General features: G+C 31.9%; 1 protein-coding gene and 1 pseudogene across 1 annotated transcript in view; both read left to right on the forward strand.

Annotated features, from left to right (window-relative positions):
- Window positions 1-3,621, forward strand: part of LOC116007576 (carotenoid 9,10(9',10')-cleavage dioxygenase 1-like) — a 6,559-nt gene extending 2,938 nt beyond the window's left edge. Inside the window, exons 6-12 of the mRNA XM_031248292.1 lie at window positions 161-239; window positions 760-841; window positions 961-1,023; window positions 1,606-1,744; window positions 2,111-2,435; window positions 2,964-3,163; window positions 3,441-3,621. Of these exons, the coding sequence (XP_031104152.1) occupies window positions 161-239; window positions 760-841; window positions 961-1,023; window positions 1,606-1,744; window positions 2,111-2,435; window positions 2,964-3,163; window positions 3,441-3,542 (990 nt within the window). The 3' untranslated portion in view covers window positions 3,543-3,621. The remainder of the gene's footprint in view (window positions 1-160; window positions 240-759; window positions 842-960; window positions 1,024-1,605; window positions 1,745-2,110; window positions 2,436-2,963; window positions 3,164-3,440) is intronic.
- Window positions 3,622-6,901: 3,280 nt separating this feature from the next.
- LOC116007575 lies at window positions 6,902-18,841 on the forward strand (annotated as a pseudogene).
- Window positions 18,842-20,911: the final 2,070 nt, after the last annotated feature.

Below are 20,911 nucleotides of genomic sequence, written 5' to 3' on the forward strand. Positions count from 1 at the left end.
AAAAAAAAAAAAAAAAAAAAACTGACTATGAAAAAAAAATCGAATTGAAAACCAGAATGCCCCCCAATAAAGAAAACCATAATTTATTTTGGATTAACAAAAAAAATTCTTTAAGCTTTATGGAGTAAATTCTGATGTTGTAAAACTTTTCATGGTGTAGAAAGCTCCTGGTAGTGGAGAACTTGTTACCATGGGATTTGATCCTCAAAAACCTTTCTTTGAAGTAGGAGTTATCTCAGGTATAATTATTTACTATTTTTTTTGGGTTTTAAAGTATGGAGTAACTAAAATGAAAAGTAATTAATTTAAGGATAAAGTTATCTTGATTTTTTTTTTGAATACAACCGACCCTATTATATTGTAGTATCTGTTCATCTATACTTTCTCAACCCGTTGAACACAAAGAGTCAATTCAATAGGCGAGAACTCATGACCTCCCATATTGAAAAAGTCACTACATGCCATTTGAGCACAATGTGTTTGACGATAAAGTTAACTTGATAAGAAAAGAATCTACTTATTTTATCACATCATATAGTAAAATTTTGTAGTGAAAAGGTTATTGTAACATGATCCTTCATTTGATTTTAGTTGAATACACACACACACACAGATATATATTATTTTTTCTTCCAAAGGTAAATTAATTGTACTCATTTTTTTTTTAACATTTATCTGCTCAATCAACACGTAATTTTATAAAATTTTCTATATATTTTCTAAATAAGTTGTTTAATTTCTTATCATAATTAAAATTAGCTGATGGGAAGAAAGTAGTTCATAAAGCTGATCTCAAGTTCAATAGGTGCACATTTTGCCATGAAATTGGTGTCACATTGAGGTATATATATGTTCCCCAACATTCTTTTATTTATAATTTTCTATTTTTTTCATTTACTTTACTTTTTTAAAACATATATATTTGCTTATATTTTAACCTTTTTTTTTGGATATTGCTAGGTACAATGTGATATTGGATTTTCCAATAATGTTAGATGCCAGAGTCCTCATAAAGGGAAATTCGTGAGTTTTATTTTATTTTATTTGTTTAAAAATCTAGAAAAAGTCAAATTATTCTAGAATTATTGACTCAAAAAATAAGAGAAAACCCGAAATGAATGACTAAGTAGATGGAGCATGATAATTGTATCTAAAGGTCACAAGTTTGATTCTTGCCAATGCCGTCTTGGTCGAGCATGTCGCATGAGATTTTTCTAGTGCAGTTTATTATCGTTCATTTGAATGCACACACACTAGGGTAATAGCTGTTGGTTTTCCTCTTCATTCAAAAAATGAGTGGAAAAAAACCTTAATTACTCTTTTTTTTTTTTAAATACTCATAATTCTTTATAAGGTAGTATATGTTCAATAGTTTCTCAAACATTTTCAATCCAAAGAATTTAAACCTCGCCACTGAAATTCGAAACTATGACGAATCATTTAGAATGGTAACCGAAATGCCATCGCACTATATAGTAGTTGTCACTTAAACTACTTTTTATTTTTTCAGAAAAATGAAAAAATTGTCGAGTTAATAAACGCACATTAATTTCATAAGTAAAATGGTTTGGGAATTATGTTGAATATTGTGTGCAAATATTTTAGGTTTATAAAATATGATTCGAAAGAATTTGCAAGAATTGGAGTGATGCCTCGCCATGGTGATGCTGATTCAGTGACATGGTTTGAGGTGGAGCCATGTGTTGTATTTCATATTCTCAATTGTTATGAGGAAGATAATGAGGTAATTAATTATTTTATATTTCTTTTGTTCATAACACAATTTAATTAAGTATTATAATTATATTTAGGAATTTATACTTGACTTTTAGACTTTATTTTATTAATACTAAATATTATTCTGTATAACTAGACTCAAATCAAATTTGATTAAGCAACCTGCGAGTGGCATGATTTGTTTGCAACTCTACTCTTTATGCCATTAATATGTAATATGATGAATTTCAGATGCTAAGTATTTACATTTAAATACTTTGAATTATTTTACTGTCCTTCATCCTATTTAATAGTCATATACTAAATCAAATGTATAAAACCATTGATATAACATCCGTTTTAATTTGATTTTTATTTTCTTTGTGGAAAAAAGGTTGTGGTTATAGCATGTAGAGCTCCCGGGTCGATTTTATCAGGACCGGATCATGATTTTTGGGAAACAAAAAATGAGTGGTTTTCCAAAGGATTTAAACATACGAGTTGTGTCCAGGGAAGTGATGAAAGTTCTGCAGAAGGATTGTTTTTCACTCGTGTTCATGAGTGGAGATTGAACATAAAATCTGGTGAAGTAAAATCTCGTTTTCTCACCGGATCTCAATGTTCTATGGATTTTCCCTTCATCAATGAACATTTTACCGGCCTTAAAAATCAATTTGGCTATGCACAAGTTGTTGACTCAAATGCAAGCTCTGCCGCAGGCAAGAATTTCATTATTATTATTGTTGTTGTTGTTACGAGGGTTGCATAGTATTTTGACGTATATTATTAGATTATTATAAGATTTTTAGTAATATCATTAAGTTATAATGCACGTAGTTATATAAGGTTATAACATGGTTCATTATATTGGTTCAAGTGTGAGGGAGATATAATTTTGTTTCAAAGAGGGAGAGAGAATAGAGAATGAAAATTGGAGAGAAGGATAATTTCATTATATGTACTCTAATATGATTATTTTGTCTATAAAACTTTGCTACCTATACTAATGTACGGAATAATTAATTCTCAATGCGTGTGTGTATGGGTACATTTGAAATTAGATTAATTCTAAGTTTACTATTGCTTTTTTTTCTTTTCACTTTTAATTATGGAGTTTAAAACTAATTAAATTTTGTCTCTAAGTTTTTAAAAATGACGACTTTACAATTAAATTTGATAAAGTTTCAATAGTTAAGCGAATCAGATCAATTTTGAATTATCTATTTTATCATCTATAATACCGATAGGCAGGGCAAAATATGGAGGAATAGCCAAGCTATATCTTGAAGAGGGAGAAGGAGAAGAGTTGATCAAAGTTGACTATCATATGCTCCCACAAAACACATTTTGCACCGGAGCTGTTTTCGTCGCAAAAACAGGCGGCAATGAAGAAGATGATGGTTGGATCGTCACATTTGTACACAATGAAAACACCAACACGTCTCAAGTAAGTATTATGTTTCGCTGAGAATAAATATAAAATAATGAAACTGAATTTTTATTAATCATATACGGAGTAAAGTTTTAATTGAAATGAATTACGGATTTTAATAGAGTTAATTTAAATTTTAATTGAGTGCCCAAATGTGAAATACACTTTATTCTGGATTTAATTTCTACATAATAATCATCATCCAAATATTTTCACAAATGATAAAAGACTTATGTTCTACAAATTAAAAAAGTAAACATTTTTGTGTTCTAACCGTTCTCTTCTCATATAGGTTTATATGATCGATGCTAAACACTTTTCAAACGAGCCAATTGCTACGATTACACTGCCTTGTAGAGTGCCATATGGTTTTCATGGAGCTTTTATTACCTAAATTTTAATATAATGTAGCATTTCTTCCGAACATTTCACCTTATCATTGTACATTAATCAGAGTATGTTATTGTTGTTGTGTTCACAAGTGGCTAGAAGCTTTATTTTCTTACTTAAGGTGGTATTTTATTTCATCAAATCAAAATGCACTAATTTACACCTTAAAGTTAGACCAATTAAGTTCTCATTTGATCCTACCTCGTATAGGAGTGACCTGGATTCAAATAAGAACAATCCCTTTCAATAAAAAGTGAGAGCTAATCTCAACAACTCATCAGAGTTCAATAACGATTGATGGTTTCAGTAAAAGAAATACTGTGTCAAACTTATAATTATTGTAAATTTGTAAGTTTGTAATATTTATAAAGCTAACTCTGTGATTTTTTTCTTTATTGTTCATCAACCCCCTCAATTGTTGATCTATCCAAATTGATAGATAAGATTAGTCTTCACTTTTAAATGGAATTCTGTGCTCACATGAAAAATAAAATACCAGGTCTACCTCAGATTTTGTTTTCCTCAAATATGAGGAATCTGTTTTCCACAAAATATAATTTCCATGGACCAAACATTAGAAAACAAGCTTTTCCTCTAATTTTAGGAAAACATTTTCCTTGGAAGTTATTTTCCGTGAACCAAACGAGCCCTAAGATTATTGCCAAGTAATCTGTCACATAAGCTTTTACGGGAAGGTCACCCGTGTAATGGGATAGGATGCGCTAAAATTGTGAGTTTATGTGTTTAATTGTATTTTTTAAAAGTTAAGGGTGTAATTAACTTTTCGTATAAAGTTCATGTGTATATTTGACCCTTTTCCCTATAGAATAATACATATACGTTTTCTTCTTTTTGACAAGTATAGAATATAGTGTTTTTAAAAAATTATTTTCCACATACAGACATAAAATTAAAGGTGCAAATCTTGAGCTATACTATAGAATCACCATTATTATGATTTGGAGAATTTTCAAAGTGGGCAAGATATGGACCCAACTCGTCACATGCAGTGTAATTAATAATTATTATGAGTTCTACATACTATTTTTACTCCCTAATATGATAATGAATGATTAGTTATCATCATCCTGTGACTTTCATAAAAAATGTCAACATCAAAATTTTTGAGAGTACAAGTAATATTTTTCAATTATTATGTGTGTGAGTCTTCCGTCAACTTGCCAACTCAGTAGTGAAGCCAACTCACTTAATAATGCAGATGAGAGTGATGACGACCTTTTGTTTTCATTTACAGATATTTCTCCATTGCAGTTGATTTTTTGAAAATATAAATGTCAAAAATAGTGGACCCAAGTCACTCAAAATATTTCTGATACACGCGAAAACCAAACTAGTTAAATTAAAATGTGATTTTCGTTTTTCAATATGGATCCAGCAATTGCTTTCAAAAAAAAAAAAAAGAAAAAGGATCCAACAATCAAAATGTGATTTTCGATTTTCAATATGGATCCAACACATCACATGGTCAGTGCAATTATTGAGTCGTCCGTCAATTCCTAATCAATTCACATACTTTGGAGTTTTGTGCATACTAAATTCAAGCCTTTTTCAACTTTCTATGAAATTTCCTGTTAGATGAATTCAAAAAATGATGAATTGATTCCAAAATATATTCATGAAGTTGGAAATAAAAAGACTTCAAAAAATTTTAGGAAAATTTTTGTTTCACATTTAAAGATAATGCAAGCATAAACTAATTTTATTTAGTGGTACGGTGGGCGTTTTGGAGAAACGCTACTAAAAATTGCGTTTGGAATTTAATAATTTGAAACATAAAAAAAGTTTTTGACGTTTTGATCGTCGAAAATGATGAATCCGTCAAAATTACCAAACAAGGCCAATAATAGCATAAACTATTAATATATATACATTTTTTTTTTATTTTTTACAAGTATAGAATATAGTCATATACTGTTAAAAATTCCGCACATGTAAAGGGTGAAAATCTTGAGCTAGCTTTTATTATGAGGAGTAAGGATCTAAACTAAAAAAAATTACAATTGAGTCCCTAAACAATTCAAAATCATACGATTAAACCAAAAATGACTTATTTACTTGTTGATGACTGACATAGCGGTTACCGAATTTTTTTTTAAAAAAAATTAAATTTTTATTTTAATTATTTTACGTGTGTGAAAGGTAACTTGGGTGTAGTCTAATACATATACATTTTTTTTTACAAGTATAGACCGTAGAGTATATTGCGACTTGCACACACGTTAAAGGGGCAAACCATCTGCTACAATTGCGTTTATTATGATTTTGACAATTTTCAAAGAAGTAATGTTACATATATTCTTAATTTCAACTCTGTTTTTTACTCACTATTTATGTGAGGTGTTTTGAATCATTCAAAAATAAAAATAGGTCACAATTTTTGTTATTTTCTTTATCTTCTATCAATAAAAATAAGACATGTAAAAATTTACCTCTTAAATTGAGATGTGGCCCGTATCATACTCAACAAATCTCTATTAGTACAGAACCTACCCAATTAATAGGCGAAATGATTGTCAAATTAATTTTTCCATACAAAAGGGTGTTTGAACTTTCAACCTCTCTTAAAGGATGAGTGTATACGACTACTTACGTTAAGTCAGTGTAATTATTATGAGTGTGAATCTTCCGTCAACTCGTGAAAAGTAGTATACTCAACTCACTTAATAATGGCGCAAATAAGAGTAAATTTTCAGTGCGATGACATTTTGTTTTCATTCTCAGATATTTCTCCGTTGCCCCCCAGATCCTAGACAGTTCTGATTGATTTGAAAATATGAATGAAGAAGGTTGTGGCTTCAAAAGTAGTGTCATTTGTGTTTACATGAAGTGCATCAAAAAGGGCCGACTCGTGATTATTGGAATCAAACACGTGGCCCCCTTGTAATCAGTTGTACCGTGGATCATGGTCCACAATGCATTATGGACCATGGATCATGGCTGATACTGCAGTTGTGTTGAAAGGGAACTACAGTTGCGCAGAATATAGGCTGTGTCATCTGTTTGGAACTGCAGTTGTGTTGAATTGATATTACAATTGTGTTGAACGGATACTGCAGTTGTGTTGAACAGATGAACAGTTTCTGTTCCGCGCAACTGCAATTTTCTTTTAATACAACTACAATATCTTTTCAACACAACAACTGCACTATTCGTTCAACACAACTGGAATATCCGCCATAATTATGGTCCACAATATAATTTGCGCCTCGAAACGCCGGATGTTGTGAGCAAATGACAAGTAAATCTGCCTGACTTGAATAACTATCCTTATCTTATAAACTCTTTATTTAGCTAATCTTATTTCAGGCCTATAAATATACATATCCACACATACTAATTAATTAAGGGAAGTAAAAGAATTTATCATAGAGATAGAGGGAGGTAGAAAGATGGGCACTAGTCACTTTGGAACACTTCCATTGATGATGAGATGCAGCTTAGAGAGATCTTCTTCAATTCCAAAAAAATCTAACAATCTTATTTCTACACTACTCTCATCTTCTTTCAAGGTGTGTATATACAGATACACACACTGTATCTGTTTCTATGCATTATATATACATATATGGTGTGGTTGATCTGAATTTGTGTGTTAATAATATGTGACAATTAACAGCCATTGTTGAGAGAGTTGCAGCACAATAATGTGGCCACAACCTTGAAGGAGACATCTGTGAGATTATTGGATGCCTTTGTTGATTTGGTATATGAATTCAAAGACGCTGGTCTATCTCAGGTACATATATATACTCACTTCTATCTCCTTAAAATACGAAAAACTCTAGATTAATGATCACCGAAAAATGGTTAGAAATTCGAGTTTTGAACAATTTTCTGACTACTTTAGGACTTCAAAAACTTTCATCACTTTGAAGGTAGTCAGAAAGATTGAAAATTTTAGAAATTTCCATCATAACTTTTCTAATCTTAGAATTATGACAATTAATTATGACTTGTGTTGGGCTGCCGACTCGAAGAATCGAGTCCAATATCCTGCCGTTATATCGAAACTGCTAAACAAATATAAAGAAATAAATTTGCACCTTCATTAAATTACTGACTATAACTTTTGGCATAATGGTGAGCGTTGAGTTATATTCAGACATGTTTTGCTATGTTCAAGCTAACTTTGCTCCGGTAGAAGAGAGGGAAAAAGCTATTACTGTATACAATATACAAGGAATTATTCCACATGATTTTCCTGAGGGTGTTTACCTCAGAAATGGTATGCAAATAATGTTTTTTTTTTCTTAATTTGTAAATTTTATGAAACGAAACCATGATATGATCTGTAGGAGCAAACCCAATATTTGGAGGACTAAAAATAGCAGAATCAATATTTGGAAAAAGCAGTCAGATATGGGTGGAGGGTGAAGGTATGATCCATGCATTGTACTTCAAGAAAGACAGCAATGGCCATTGGACTATTTCCTATAACAACAAGCATATCCAAACTGGGACATTCCAAGCGGAAAAAGACAGGAAAAGACCTGCATTTCTTCCCACTGCTGAGGGGAATCTGTTTGCCGTGTTGTCCGCTATTCTCCTAAATTCAGTTAGTATATTACTGCTTTTTAGAAAGTAAAATTTTTACTCAAAACCATGCGTTTGTGATTAGATTCTTTTGTCATCTTGCATGTTCTTCTCCTAAATTTGATTAGTATATATATTATATTATTAATTTCTAGTAATTAAGCAAAATTTTACTTGACATGACATATTGTGATTAGACTTTCTTACCATGCATCATGTCCCTGGTCTCCTAAATTTAGTTAGTATATTATTGTTTTCTAGGAATCGAAGTAAATGTTGAAATTGAGGGATGGAAAGGCTTGGCGGGTTGAGAATAACAACCACCCGCCAGTTAGGCGGAAGTAAAGTATGTGAGAAACCAGAGAAAAGAGAATAGAAAGAATATATTATAATGAAAGACTACAATATAATACTCTCTATGTTTCTATATACTTCTATATATACCAGTGTTGCAAAAATCTCGCATAGGGGCCGATCAATTTCCTCCTAGGCACTAGGCGCCAGTCGACCGCCTAGCGTATTACCTAGCTAAAATGGTGCTCTAGGCAGCTGGCCAGCTAGGCGACCGCATAGGCCCCTTAGGCGCTGACCGCCTAGGTCTCCTAGGCGCCGACTAGACCTCCTAGGCACCGACTAGGCCTCCTAGTCGGCCGGTTAACTATTTTTTTTAAATAATGAGTTATTTCACTAAAAACCAGTGTTGCAAAAATCCCGCATAGGCGCCGATTAATCCCCGCCTAGGCGCTAGGCGCTGGTCGATCGCCATGCGTATCACATTAAATGGTGGTCTAGGCGGCTGGCCGGCTAGGCGACCGCCTAGGCCGCCTAAGCTCCGCCTAGACTGCCAAACCACCGCCTAGGCCGCTTAGGCGCTGACCGCCTAGGCGTCGACTAGACCGACTAGGCCTTATAGTCGGTCGATTAACTATTGTTCTTTTTTTTTAATGGGTTATTTTACTCAAAACAACGTTGTTTTGAGCGAAATAATTTTAAATTGTACAAACTTTAGATATTTTTTAGGTTAATATTTAATATTTTAGTATTAACAATTAAAGTATTATATAATTTATAATTATTAGTCTTTAAAAAATAAAAAATACTTAAACAAATTTTTAAAAAATAAAAAATACACGGGCGCCTAGGCGCCGATTAATCCCCGGCTAGGCGTCCTAGGCGCTAGGCGCTCCCCGAGCGCCTAGGGAGCGCCTAGCGATTTTTTCAACCATGCTAAAAACAACATCGTTTCGCGATTTTTTAAGTTAATATTTAATATTTTTGTATTAACTATTAAAGTATTATATACTTTATAATTATTAATTTTAAAAAAATTAAAAGTACTTAAACAAATTTTTAAAAATAAAAAATAAAATAAAAAAGTACACGGACGCCTAGGCACCGATTAATCCTTGCTTAGGCGTCCTAGGCACCTAGCGAATTTTTCAATCATGATATATACTAAACTATATACTAAATCAATCCTAATAGAAATAGGAAACTAAGCCCAGTCCTACTAAGAGATTCCAAATATTCAATAAATGTTTCATAATATTCAACACTCCCCATAAGCTGGAACATCTAAAAGTTCTTAGCTTGGACCAAACCAAGCACCCTACCTCACTCAACATTACAAATGAAGATTAAATGCAGCTAGAGGATGGATGGCTTCAAAAGAGATGGCGCTTATTCTTGACCCTTCTTTGGGAATGAAGACGGACGACGCACCAAGAACGGAGCTGAACACAATCCTTGGGAATAAAGATAAACACACCGAGTACGGAGCTAAACACGATCTTGGGAATGAAGACACCAAAGACGATGTTGAGCACGATCTTGAGAATGAACACACCAAGGATGGAGTTGAACACAATATTGTGAATGAAGATGAATGCACTAAAAGGATAGAGTTGAGCATAAACAACCTCAAGATAACAATTTTCAAAAAAAAAAAAAAAAACCTCAAGATAACACAATATAAACACTCTAGGATATGCCAACAAAGCTTTCGTTGAGAGTAGTAGAGGCGAAAGGGAGCAAATAATAGCAAAGGATACAGTAGAGCTCATAGTAATGAAGATAAACCCAAAGCCTTGTGATGAAGATAACCAGGAAAACAAAGTAAAATAGAGCACTGTTTGATTATAGATAGTCACACTTCCCCTAACTTGAAACATGGGAAATAATCAAAGGCCTTTATAGTAATGCTGAAACTAAACACCCATGGGATAAGACATACCGGAGATAAAGAAACAAATATGGTTATACCAAAATACGAACACCTTGGGGAGATGTTTGGCAACAAATCCAAAAAAGCCTTCATATTTCACTAGAAAAGGTCCAAAGAAGGGCAAACCAACAATTTGAAAAATTTTCACAGGAAAAATACACCAAAAGAGAACCCACGTGTAGACGGATTGAAGGGGATATCTAGAAACTTTCAAGGTAAAATTTTGTCGGAGGTAACCACACGCACCGACACATGAGGAAAGTTCGCTGGCGGGAGAAGATTCCGGCGGCTCGTGACAGCAGTCGCGATGCAGGTATGTGACCAAATTTTCTAGATAACACCGTGATAGGGAGATGAATTCAACAGTGTAGGAGGTGAGATCACAAAATCACCGAAGAAGAGGAGATCTGAGAAAAAACCAAAAGCTCATGTATTGGTAGTGGCGGCGCGTGAGAGCACGTATGGTGATGGATGGTGATGAGTTTTCAGGTGAAGACTCACGACAAGGTTCCAAGGGGTCCTATGGTGAAAGATTTATAGAATAACCACCAGACACGTCGGAATAAGAGAAAACTGTCGCATTCTTTACGCTGAGAAATAGGTGCTGCCGAAAATATTCGAAGAAAAGTAGCCTAGAAAAGTAGGCTCTGATACCATGTTGAAATTGAGGGATTGAAAAGCCTGGTGAGTGGAGAATAACAATCACCCGCGAGTTAGGCGGAAGCAAAGTATGTGAAAAACTAGAGAAAAAGAGAATAGAAAGAATATATTATAATGAATGATTACAATAGAATACTGGTTTCTATATATGTTTCTATGTACCTCTATATATACTAAATGACGTGTAGCAAAAATGAGTGATAATGAGTGTACGGGTGTGAAATATCGTTCCGCTGAGGATTGGGGGTTATGGCACGCAATATGCAATCACAAAACTAGGCACTAGCACAAGGAAATCAACAAGAAGCTAAGCAAACGACAACGAGGTAGAACAAACACATATAAACAATAGATAAATACAAAATAAAGAAATAGGACTCAAGTTAGGGGCATTACCATCTAGATGCTTTAACACTTAAGTTTGGGGGAAGAACATTAACCCTAGGTTCTTAAGGCAAGCACAAAGGAATCCAAGTTTCCACAAGGATTAGAACAAAGGTTGCCCCATTTCCATGGTGTATCAACCCAAGTTCTTGAAGAACAAAAGCTATTTAAGCCCCAAATCTACCCTTATTTCCATAGAAGAGAAAATGGGTTTGAGATTGGATTGGCTCAAGTCTCCCATCCAACTCCCATTGAGATGAGAGACTTTCCAATGACAAACAACAATCATTGTACACTAATCATTGAAAGATAGAAATAAACCTAATTCAAACTCAAAAATCCTAGGTGGGTTTCTTCCCCTTTTTCACAATAATCAAAACTTAAGCATCAAAATAGATAATACAACCCTAACTCAAGCCCATAAACTAACTACTCATGATTAAATAGCATAAAGAACACAAAAGCACAAGTAATAAACATAAATCTTGATAAAGAAAAGAGATAAGAGAAATAAATATTCTCTATTGAAATGGGTGGAAGAATCTTGAAATCCAAGCTTCAAATCCAAGATTACAAGCTCCAAAAGTGTTAAAATACATAGACCTAAGCCTAATCTAACCTAAAAATATGAAAGGAAGTGAATGAGAGTGTTTAGGGTTCAACCATGGGTCAAAATCGAGTTCAAAATGCTCAAAATGAGCTTAAATAATAACAGAGCATGGGCGAAACGGCCGCTGACATGCCCGTGTCAGTGCTCATTTCTTTTTGGTCGAATTACAGTGCATTCTCACTGCGTAAGGAGAATTCTGTGCAACTGTTTTGACTCCTCGGCTATTTTTAACCCTCAAAATCACTTCATTAGCCTTTGTGGCCTTCAACAAAGTTGTAACCCTTCAAGTTGGATTTCCAATGGAGCAAGAATCACCTTATTTTGACATTTCTAGGATGATATATGATCAAAATACCAAACAGTGGCTGATTTGAACGAAATCTGTAAGTTTGGATGATTTTGACCACTTTAGCTTCCTTTTTAAGCTTTAATGCCTTCATGATAGTTGTAGCCCTTTGGGTCTTCGTTCCAATGGCATAAGAATCACTCAATTTGGATATTTATAGGCCGAGATATCATCCAATGACTAAGATGTCGACGTGCAGAAATTTCAAAACCTTGACCTTTTGCTTGTCTTTTGTTTTAGCTTGCCCAAATAATCAATACCATTGAAAATACAACTCTTAGGCTCCCTTGGAAGTGTTGCATCCATATCCATAGCTTCTCCTTGACTCTCATTGACTCCAAATGTATCCAAAATGCATGAAAATCATCATATTTGCTTCCAATGCTTTCCAAATCAAAATCCTTGCAAAATAACCACAAATTAGTCCCAAACTCTTTAAATTTAGAATGATCTATAAGAAAAATAGCTTAGTGAAAGGGAGAAAAATATAGACAAATGAACACTTATCACTAAACTATATACTAAACCAATCCTAATAGGAATAAAAACTACGCCCAATCCTACTAGGAGATTCCTAATATTCAATAAAGATTTCCTAATATTCAATAGTAAAATTTTGACTGAAACCACTTGCTCGTTGTGATTAGATTCTATTGTCATCTCGCCTGCTCTTCTCCTAAATTCGATTAGTATATTATATTATTACTTTTTAGAAAGCAAAATTTTAATTGACATGACACATTGTAATTAGACTTTCTTATCATAATGTCTTCTCGTCTCTTAAATTCAGTTAGTCTATTACTCCTTTCTAGGAAGTAAAAATTTCTCCAAACAATAGACATTGTATAATTATATTCTCATGGCATCTTGTCCCTTTTCCTAAACTTAGTTAGTACATTATATCATCACTTTATAGGAAACAAAATTTTCCTTGACATGAGACATTGTAATTAGACTTTCTTACCATTTTGTTCCAAATCTTCATCTCCTAAATTTGGTTATCATTTATGAAACTTGAATTGTTTTAAATTGAGCAATCAGTCAATTACGACACAAATTAAAATATAAAATATGAGAACTCGACTAATAATAGAACAATCATATATAACATGGACAAATTTTTGATTTTGCTGTAAATTTGAAATGCAGTTGAGATTTGGGAAGTTGACAAAGGAATATGCCAATACGAGTTGTTTGATGCATTCGGGGAAAGTGTATGCCATTACTGAGAATCATTTGCCCTTTGAGATTGACATATCTACCCTTCAAACCTTGGGGAGTTGGGATGTCAATGGAGGTTGGACTAGGCCATTTACTAGCCATGCTAAGGTAATAAATACTCTAGCTTTTACTATAAAGAATGATTAATTTCACCCATAAATAATTTTTAAAATTTTTTATAGTATCTATTTTTACTTGTGTCGAATTTTAATATATCTGATATGATCATGTATGTATGTCAAATTTTAAGAATGGGTTCATTTTATAAACATTGCAAACTTGAAAGTTTAGTAATGGTAAGATCCTAGTATTTGATTTCTCAAGATGGAGGGTGTGGATGCGTCTACACTTTTTACAGGGGTCCGAACCCTCCCCAATACACACACCCAAATGTTTTTGTATTTAAATTAAAAAATTTTCCAAATATATATATACTAAACCCCCAATTTCCAAAAGCCTAATTATATTTTCACAATTGTTCTTTATTCCCAATTTTTTTTTTCTACGAGTCGCTGAGTTTGAGACGTTGTTGTTGGACGCTGGACACACGTGAAGTAATCAATTTGGTCTGAACTTATTTTACATTGAAAAATTTGAAATATAAATTGTTGACGTACTTCAATGATTAGATTTTAAAATTTAAATTATAAGTGAAATAAAATTAAGTACTTATGTGTGCATGCAAGATAACTAGGAAATAATTTTCGGGTTCTCAAACAGAACTGAACCAAATCCGATGTGAAACCAAACTCAGTGCGAATCAAATCAAATCAAACAAAATTTTGGAACTGAAGCATTTTATTTTTCAAAAAGAAATAAATTAAAAACTGAACATGAAAAGAATCGAATTGAAAACCAAAATGCCCACAAATAGAGAAAACCATAATTTCTTTTTGATTAACAAATAAAAAAAAATCTTTATGCTTTATGGAGTAAATCCTCATGTTGTAAAATTTTTCATGATGTAGAAAGCCCCTCGTAGTGGAGAACTTGTTATGATGGGATTTGATCATCAGAAACCTTTCTTTGAAGTAGGAATTATCTCAGGTATAATTCTTCCTTCATTCATTCATTCATTCATTATTATTATTATTATTATTAATTTCTTTTTTTTTGGGGTTTAAAGTATGGAGTAACTAAAATGAAGGCATAAATGTGACTTTTTCAAATAGGAGGTCACAGATTCGAACTCAAGTAGGCATTGACTCTTTGTACTCATAGGTTGAGAAAATATGTATGGTCAGATATTACATTATTGTAACAGAGTGAATAGTATACAAAAATAATTTATGGATAAAGTTGTCGTGATAAACAAAGAATCTACTTATTATGTCACATCATATGCTAAAGATTTTTATTTGAAAATTATTGTAGCACGACCCTTCGTTTGATTTTAGTTGAATATATATATATATATATATATATATATATATATATATATATATATATTCAGGTGGTAATGCAAGAACATTCGAAATTTTTTGTATTAATTACTTTGCATTCATTTGCATTCATGTAGTACATGCATTGCATTCATATAGTAGTCACAGAGGTAGAGTAGTTATTGTGCATTCATGAAGAACTTACCATGCATTACTGAAGATGTCTGCATGTGCTCACGTTAAAAAATGTTCTCATCTGAATGGGACTATATATATATATATATATAATATTGTTTCTTCAAAGGGTAAATTAAATTTACTCATTAACATATACACATATTTTTATTATTACTTTTTACATATAACTGCTTAATCAACACGTAATTTTATTAAATTTTCTATATATTTTCTAAATAAGTTGTTTAATTTCTTATCATACTTAAAATTAGCTGATCGACAGAAAGTAGTTCATAAACAAGTTCAATAGGTGCACATTTTGCCATGAAATAGGTGTCACATTGAGGTATATATATATTTCCCAACATTCTTTTATTTATACTTTCTATTTTTTTCCATTGACTTTATTTTATTTTTTTTTAATATTTGCTTGTATTTTAACTTTTTTTTGGGGTATTGCTAGGTACAATGTGATATTGGATTTTCCAATGGTGTTAGATGCGAGACTCCTCATAAAGGGAAATTCGTGAGTTTTATTTTATTTTTTTTAAAAAAAATCTAGAAAAAAAGGTCAAATTATTCTATAATTATTGATTCAAAGAAAAGCCCTGAAATGGTTAGGAATTATGCTGACTATTTTGTGCAAATATTTTAGGTCTATAAAATATGATTCGCAAGAATTTGCAAGAATTGGAGTGATGCCTCGCTATGGTGATGCTGATTCAGTGACATGGTTTGAGGTGGAGCCATGTGTTGTATTTCATATTCTCAATTGTTATGAGGAAGATAATGAGGTAATTAATTATTTTATATTTCTTTTGTTAATAGCACAATTTAATTAGAGGTGAAAACGAGCTGAATCGAGTTCGAACCTGGGCTACCTTAAGTTTGAAGTTGAAATAGGTATAGTGGCTCAAGCTCATACCCAATTGAGCTTAAAAATTAAAGTTTAAGTGGATCTCATTAATCTTTTAAGGTTCGACCTCAATTCAATTGGCTCCAAAAGTTTAACCAGTAGATCAAACTAAAAATCTAAATCCTAAACTCCAAAAGGTTAATCGTAGTGCACATTATTACTTTCAACTAGCTAAAATTCACACGGTTACAAAGTGAACTGTATTACACTCTGTGCGATTATAATTTGCATTCTATAGTGGTGTAAAGTGCACTTTTAAAGTTAGAGAAAATTGTCACCACGTTTTAAAAATCAAAGTTCTTTAGATTGTTAATTTTTTTTTTTCATATTGATGGCTGTATATAAGTCCTTTTTTAATAGTCGGATCAAATGTGATTCAATTCATGTATAATAGTCAGAAGACTAAAAGTAATTTTTTTTAGTATTAACATATTACACATTTAATATTAACATATTGCACATTTAGTATTAAAATACTGCACTTGTAAAAATACGAAAGTGCATTGCAATTAGGGTTCACTTTTTACTGCTTAGGGTCTAGCGCATTTATGATTTAAATTTAAAATTTAGTTTTTTCAGTGGTTTTTAAAAATTTATCAAGGTTGGCATATTTGGTTGTTACAAATTGCATATTTAATTGTTCAATTTTGCAAAGTGAAGTTGGCAATAATTACGAAAAAGTCATCGAATTTTTATTAAAATGATTCGTCCGATTTTTACAATATAAGGTTGAGATTGACTCTTAATTTTTTCCTTGGGTGTGTTCTCATGGGATTACGAGCGCGTGTGTATATATATAGGCTTGATCTAAATTAAGTTCGAGTTTGATCGCTATATTTATATATTGTTCTCAAGCAGCTTAATGAGTTAAAGAAAAAAAATGTTTTGAACTTGAATTTGACTTGATTACTTAAAAAATTTGCTTGAACTTGCCTTGAGTTTGATTTTGAGCAGATTTAAACCAAATTTGACCGAACAATTAACCCAGGTGGCAAAACTTGTTTGCAACTCTACTCTTTATGCCATTAATATGCAATATGATGAATTTAAAATGCTAAGTATTTACATTTAAATACTTGAATTATTTTACTTTCCTGCATCCTATTTAATAGTCATATATTAAATGAAATGTATAAAACCCTTGATATATCATCTGGTAATTGATTTCTACCTTCTTTTGAGGGAAAAAAAGGTTGTGGTTATAGCATGTAGAGCTCCCGGATCGATTATATCTGGACCAGATCATGATTTTTGGGAGACAAAAAATGAGTGGGTTTCCAAAGGATTTAAACATGTGAATTGTGCACAAGAAAGTGATGGAAGTTCTTCGGATGGATTGTTTTTCACTCGTGTTCATGAATGGAGATTGAACATACAAACTGGTCAAGTAAAATCTCGTTTTCTCACCGGATTCCAATTTTCTATGGATTTTCCCTTCATCAATGAACATTTTACCGGCCTTAAAAATCAATTTGGCTATGCACAAGTTGTTGACTCAAATGAAAGCTCTGCTGCAGGCAAGAATTTCATTATTATTATTATTATTATTATTATTATTATTGTTGTTGTTGTTGTTGTTGTTGTTGTTGTTGTTGTTGTTGTTGTTGTTAGCTGTTGTTGTTCTTGTTACGAGGGTTGCATATAATTTTGACATATAATATTAGATTAATTATAAGATTTTTAGTAATACGGTTAAGTTATAAAGCACATAGCTGCGCTATATGAAGTTATAACATGGTTTAAGTGTGAGGGAGATACCAATCGTATATTAAACATGCTTTATTTTTATTGAGTGTCAACTCGAGAAAGAGAATGGAGAGCAAGAAGTGAGAATATAAGAGGGAAAAAGAAAAATATCAAAGAGGGAAAGAGAATGAAAATTGGAGTGAAGGATAATTTCATTATGTATACTCTAATGATTATTTTGTCTATTTCTTTTTTACTTTTCAGTTTTAATTATTGAATAAAATTGATCAGAATTTGTCTCTATTTTTTTTTTAAATTATGAGTTTACAATTAAATATGATAAATTAAATTTTCAATAGTACAGTTAAGCAATCAGACTTATTTTGAACTTAATAATTTTATTATTGTCTATAAACCGTTAGGCATAGCAAAATATGGAGGAATAGCCAAGCTATATCTTGAAGAGGGAGAAGGAGAAGTGTTGATCAAAGTTGACTATCATATGCTCCCACAAAACACATTTTGCACCGGAGCTGTTTTCGTCGCAAAAATAGGCGGCAATGAAGAAGATGACGGTTGGATCGTCACATTTGTACACGATGAAAACACCAACAAGTCTCAAGTAAGTATTATGTTTCGTTGAGAATAAATATAAAATAATGAAACTGAATTTTTATTAATCATATTTGGAGTAAAGGTTTAATTGAAATGAGTACATGTTTTAATAGAGTTAATTTTAATTTTAATTGAGTCTCCAAATGTGAAATACACTTTATTCCGGATTCAATTTCTACATATTAACCATCATCGAAATATTTTCGTAAATGATTAAAGACTTATGTTCTACAAATTAAAAAGTAAACATTGTTATGTTCTAACCGTTCTCTTCTCATATAGGTTTATATGATCGATGCTAAATACTTTTCCAACGAACCAACTACTACAATTACACTGCCTTGTAGAGTGCCATATGGTTTTCATGGAGCTTTTATTACCTAAATTTTAATATAATATAGGATTTCTTCCAAACATTTCATCTTATCATTGTACATTATTGATCAGTATATGTTGTTTTTGTACTGTGTACGTTCACAAGTGGCTAGAAGCTTTATTTTCTTAGTTAAGGTATTTTATTTCATCAAATCAAAATGCACTAATTTACACCTTAAAGTTAAGTTCTCATTTGATCCAACCTTGTATAGGAGTGAGCTGAATTCAAACAAGAATAACCCCTTTCAATAAAAAGTGTGAATTTATCTCAACCGCTAATCAGATTCAATAATAATTGATGGTTTTACTAAAAGAAACACTGAGGCAAATTTATAATTATTATAAGAGTTAATACCACAAATAGTCCTCTGACTATTGGGGTAGTACTCCTTTTAGTCCTCGACTTTCAATTCGACCACAAATGGTCCTCTGACTTTTATTTTTGACCACGAATAGTCCTCTGTTAAAAATTCTGTTAAATAGGTGTTAAATCTAGGGGATATTATCGTCAAATTGATATATATAATGGTCATAAAATAAAAACGTTTAGAATATAATTTTTCACCAACAAGCATAATAAAACTAACCCTAGCTGCCATTTTTCTCTATATTATTAGTAAGCAACTCTCAATTGTTGATCTACCCAAATTAATAATTGATATTAGTTTGCATTTTTTAAATAGAAGTTTGTTCTCACATGAACCCTCACCTATGTGTGTAGACTCGTTAAAGTAAGAACCAATGCACATTTAAAATTGAGAACCAATTCTATCTGCTGATTTCGGAAGATCCATGGTTCTTAAACAAGAAAAATGAGTATAATATGAGTATATAAACTAATAACTTTTATTTAGTGGTAGACGTTGTTGCTAATATAAAAGGTGCGTTGGGATTTCAATGGTTTGAAAAAGAAACAAAGTATAGAATAATAAATATAGGTTATTTTTTCCTTTTGACAAGTATAGAATATACTGTTTAAAGATATTTATTCCAAATATAGAGTATTCTAAAAATATTCTACTGAAAAGGTGCAAACCATAAGCTATACTAGTCAACATATATATTTGGAAAAAGTGTCAATGGCCTATTTAATACATTTTTCAAATTTATTTTCCCCACACGTAAAATTAGAGGTCTTTTTAGAAAAGGTGGATTAAAAAACGAAAATAAAATCCCTACTTTCCCGCCTAAGAGAATAAATAAACTGTCAAAACCGGATTTCTTTAAAATTAGCTTGGGAAAGAAAAATGCTTGCCTGATGGCTTTTTAAGAGGTGAGGAACAGAGTTCTAGCTTATATATAATCCATCCCTACTTTAAAAAGAACTTCTCTCACTTGACTATTGCTACACTAGCAGGAAGGGATTGCTAAAGGAAGTGCTAATGCAAACCTTAAGCTATATTATACAATCACAATTATTATGATTTGGAGAATTTTCAAAGTGTGCAAGATATGGACCCAACTCGTCACATGCAGTGTAATTGTTATGTGTGTGAGTCCCTCCGTCAACTCGTCAAAAGTAGTGGACCCAACTCACTTAATAATGTATATGAGAGTAAATTTACAGTTCGATGACGACCTTTTGTTTTCATTCACATATATTTCTCCATTGCCCAGATCCCCATTCCAATTAGTTTGCTGTATGGTCGAGTTCTAAAATATGGCTTCTGCCTCTTCTTCTGATACTCCTTCACAATCAACCTAAAAATTCACTTATAATGTTTTCTTGAGCTTTCTAGGAATGATACTCACGCCAATTAAACTAGTTAAATCAAAATGCGATTTTCCTTTTCCAAAGAAGATAGATATGAAGAAGAGAGATATGGATCCAGCTCATCACATGGTCAGATAGTACAATTATCGAGTCGTCCGTCAATTCCTAATCAATTCACATACTTTGGAGTTTTGTGCATACTAAATTGAAGCCTTTTTCAACTTTCTATGAAATTTCCTGTTAGATGACTTTAAAAATGATGAATTGATTCCAAAATATATTCATGAAGTTGGAAATAAAAAGACTTTAAAAAAAATTAGAAATTTTTTTGTTTCACATTAAAAGATAATGTGAGTATAAACTAATTTTTATTTAGTAGTGGACATTTTGGGAAAATACTACTAAAAATTGCATTTGGGATTTCAATAATTTGAAACATAAACGAAGTTTTTGAGGTTTTGATTGTCGAAAATGGTTAATCTGTCGAAATTACTAAACAAAGCCAATAA

Source organism: Ipomoea triloba, chromosome 15 (assembly GCF_003576645.1).
Source record: "Ipomoea triloba cultivar NCNSP0323 chromosome 15, ASM357664v1".
Lineage (NCBI taxonomy): Eukaryota > Viridiplantae > Streptophyta > Magnoliopsida > Solanales > Convolvulaceae > Ipomoea > Ipomoea triloba.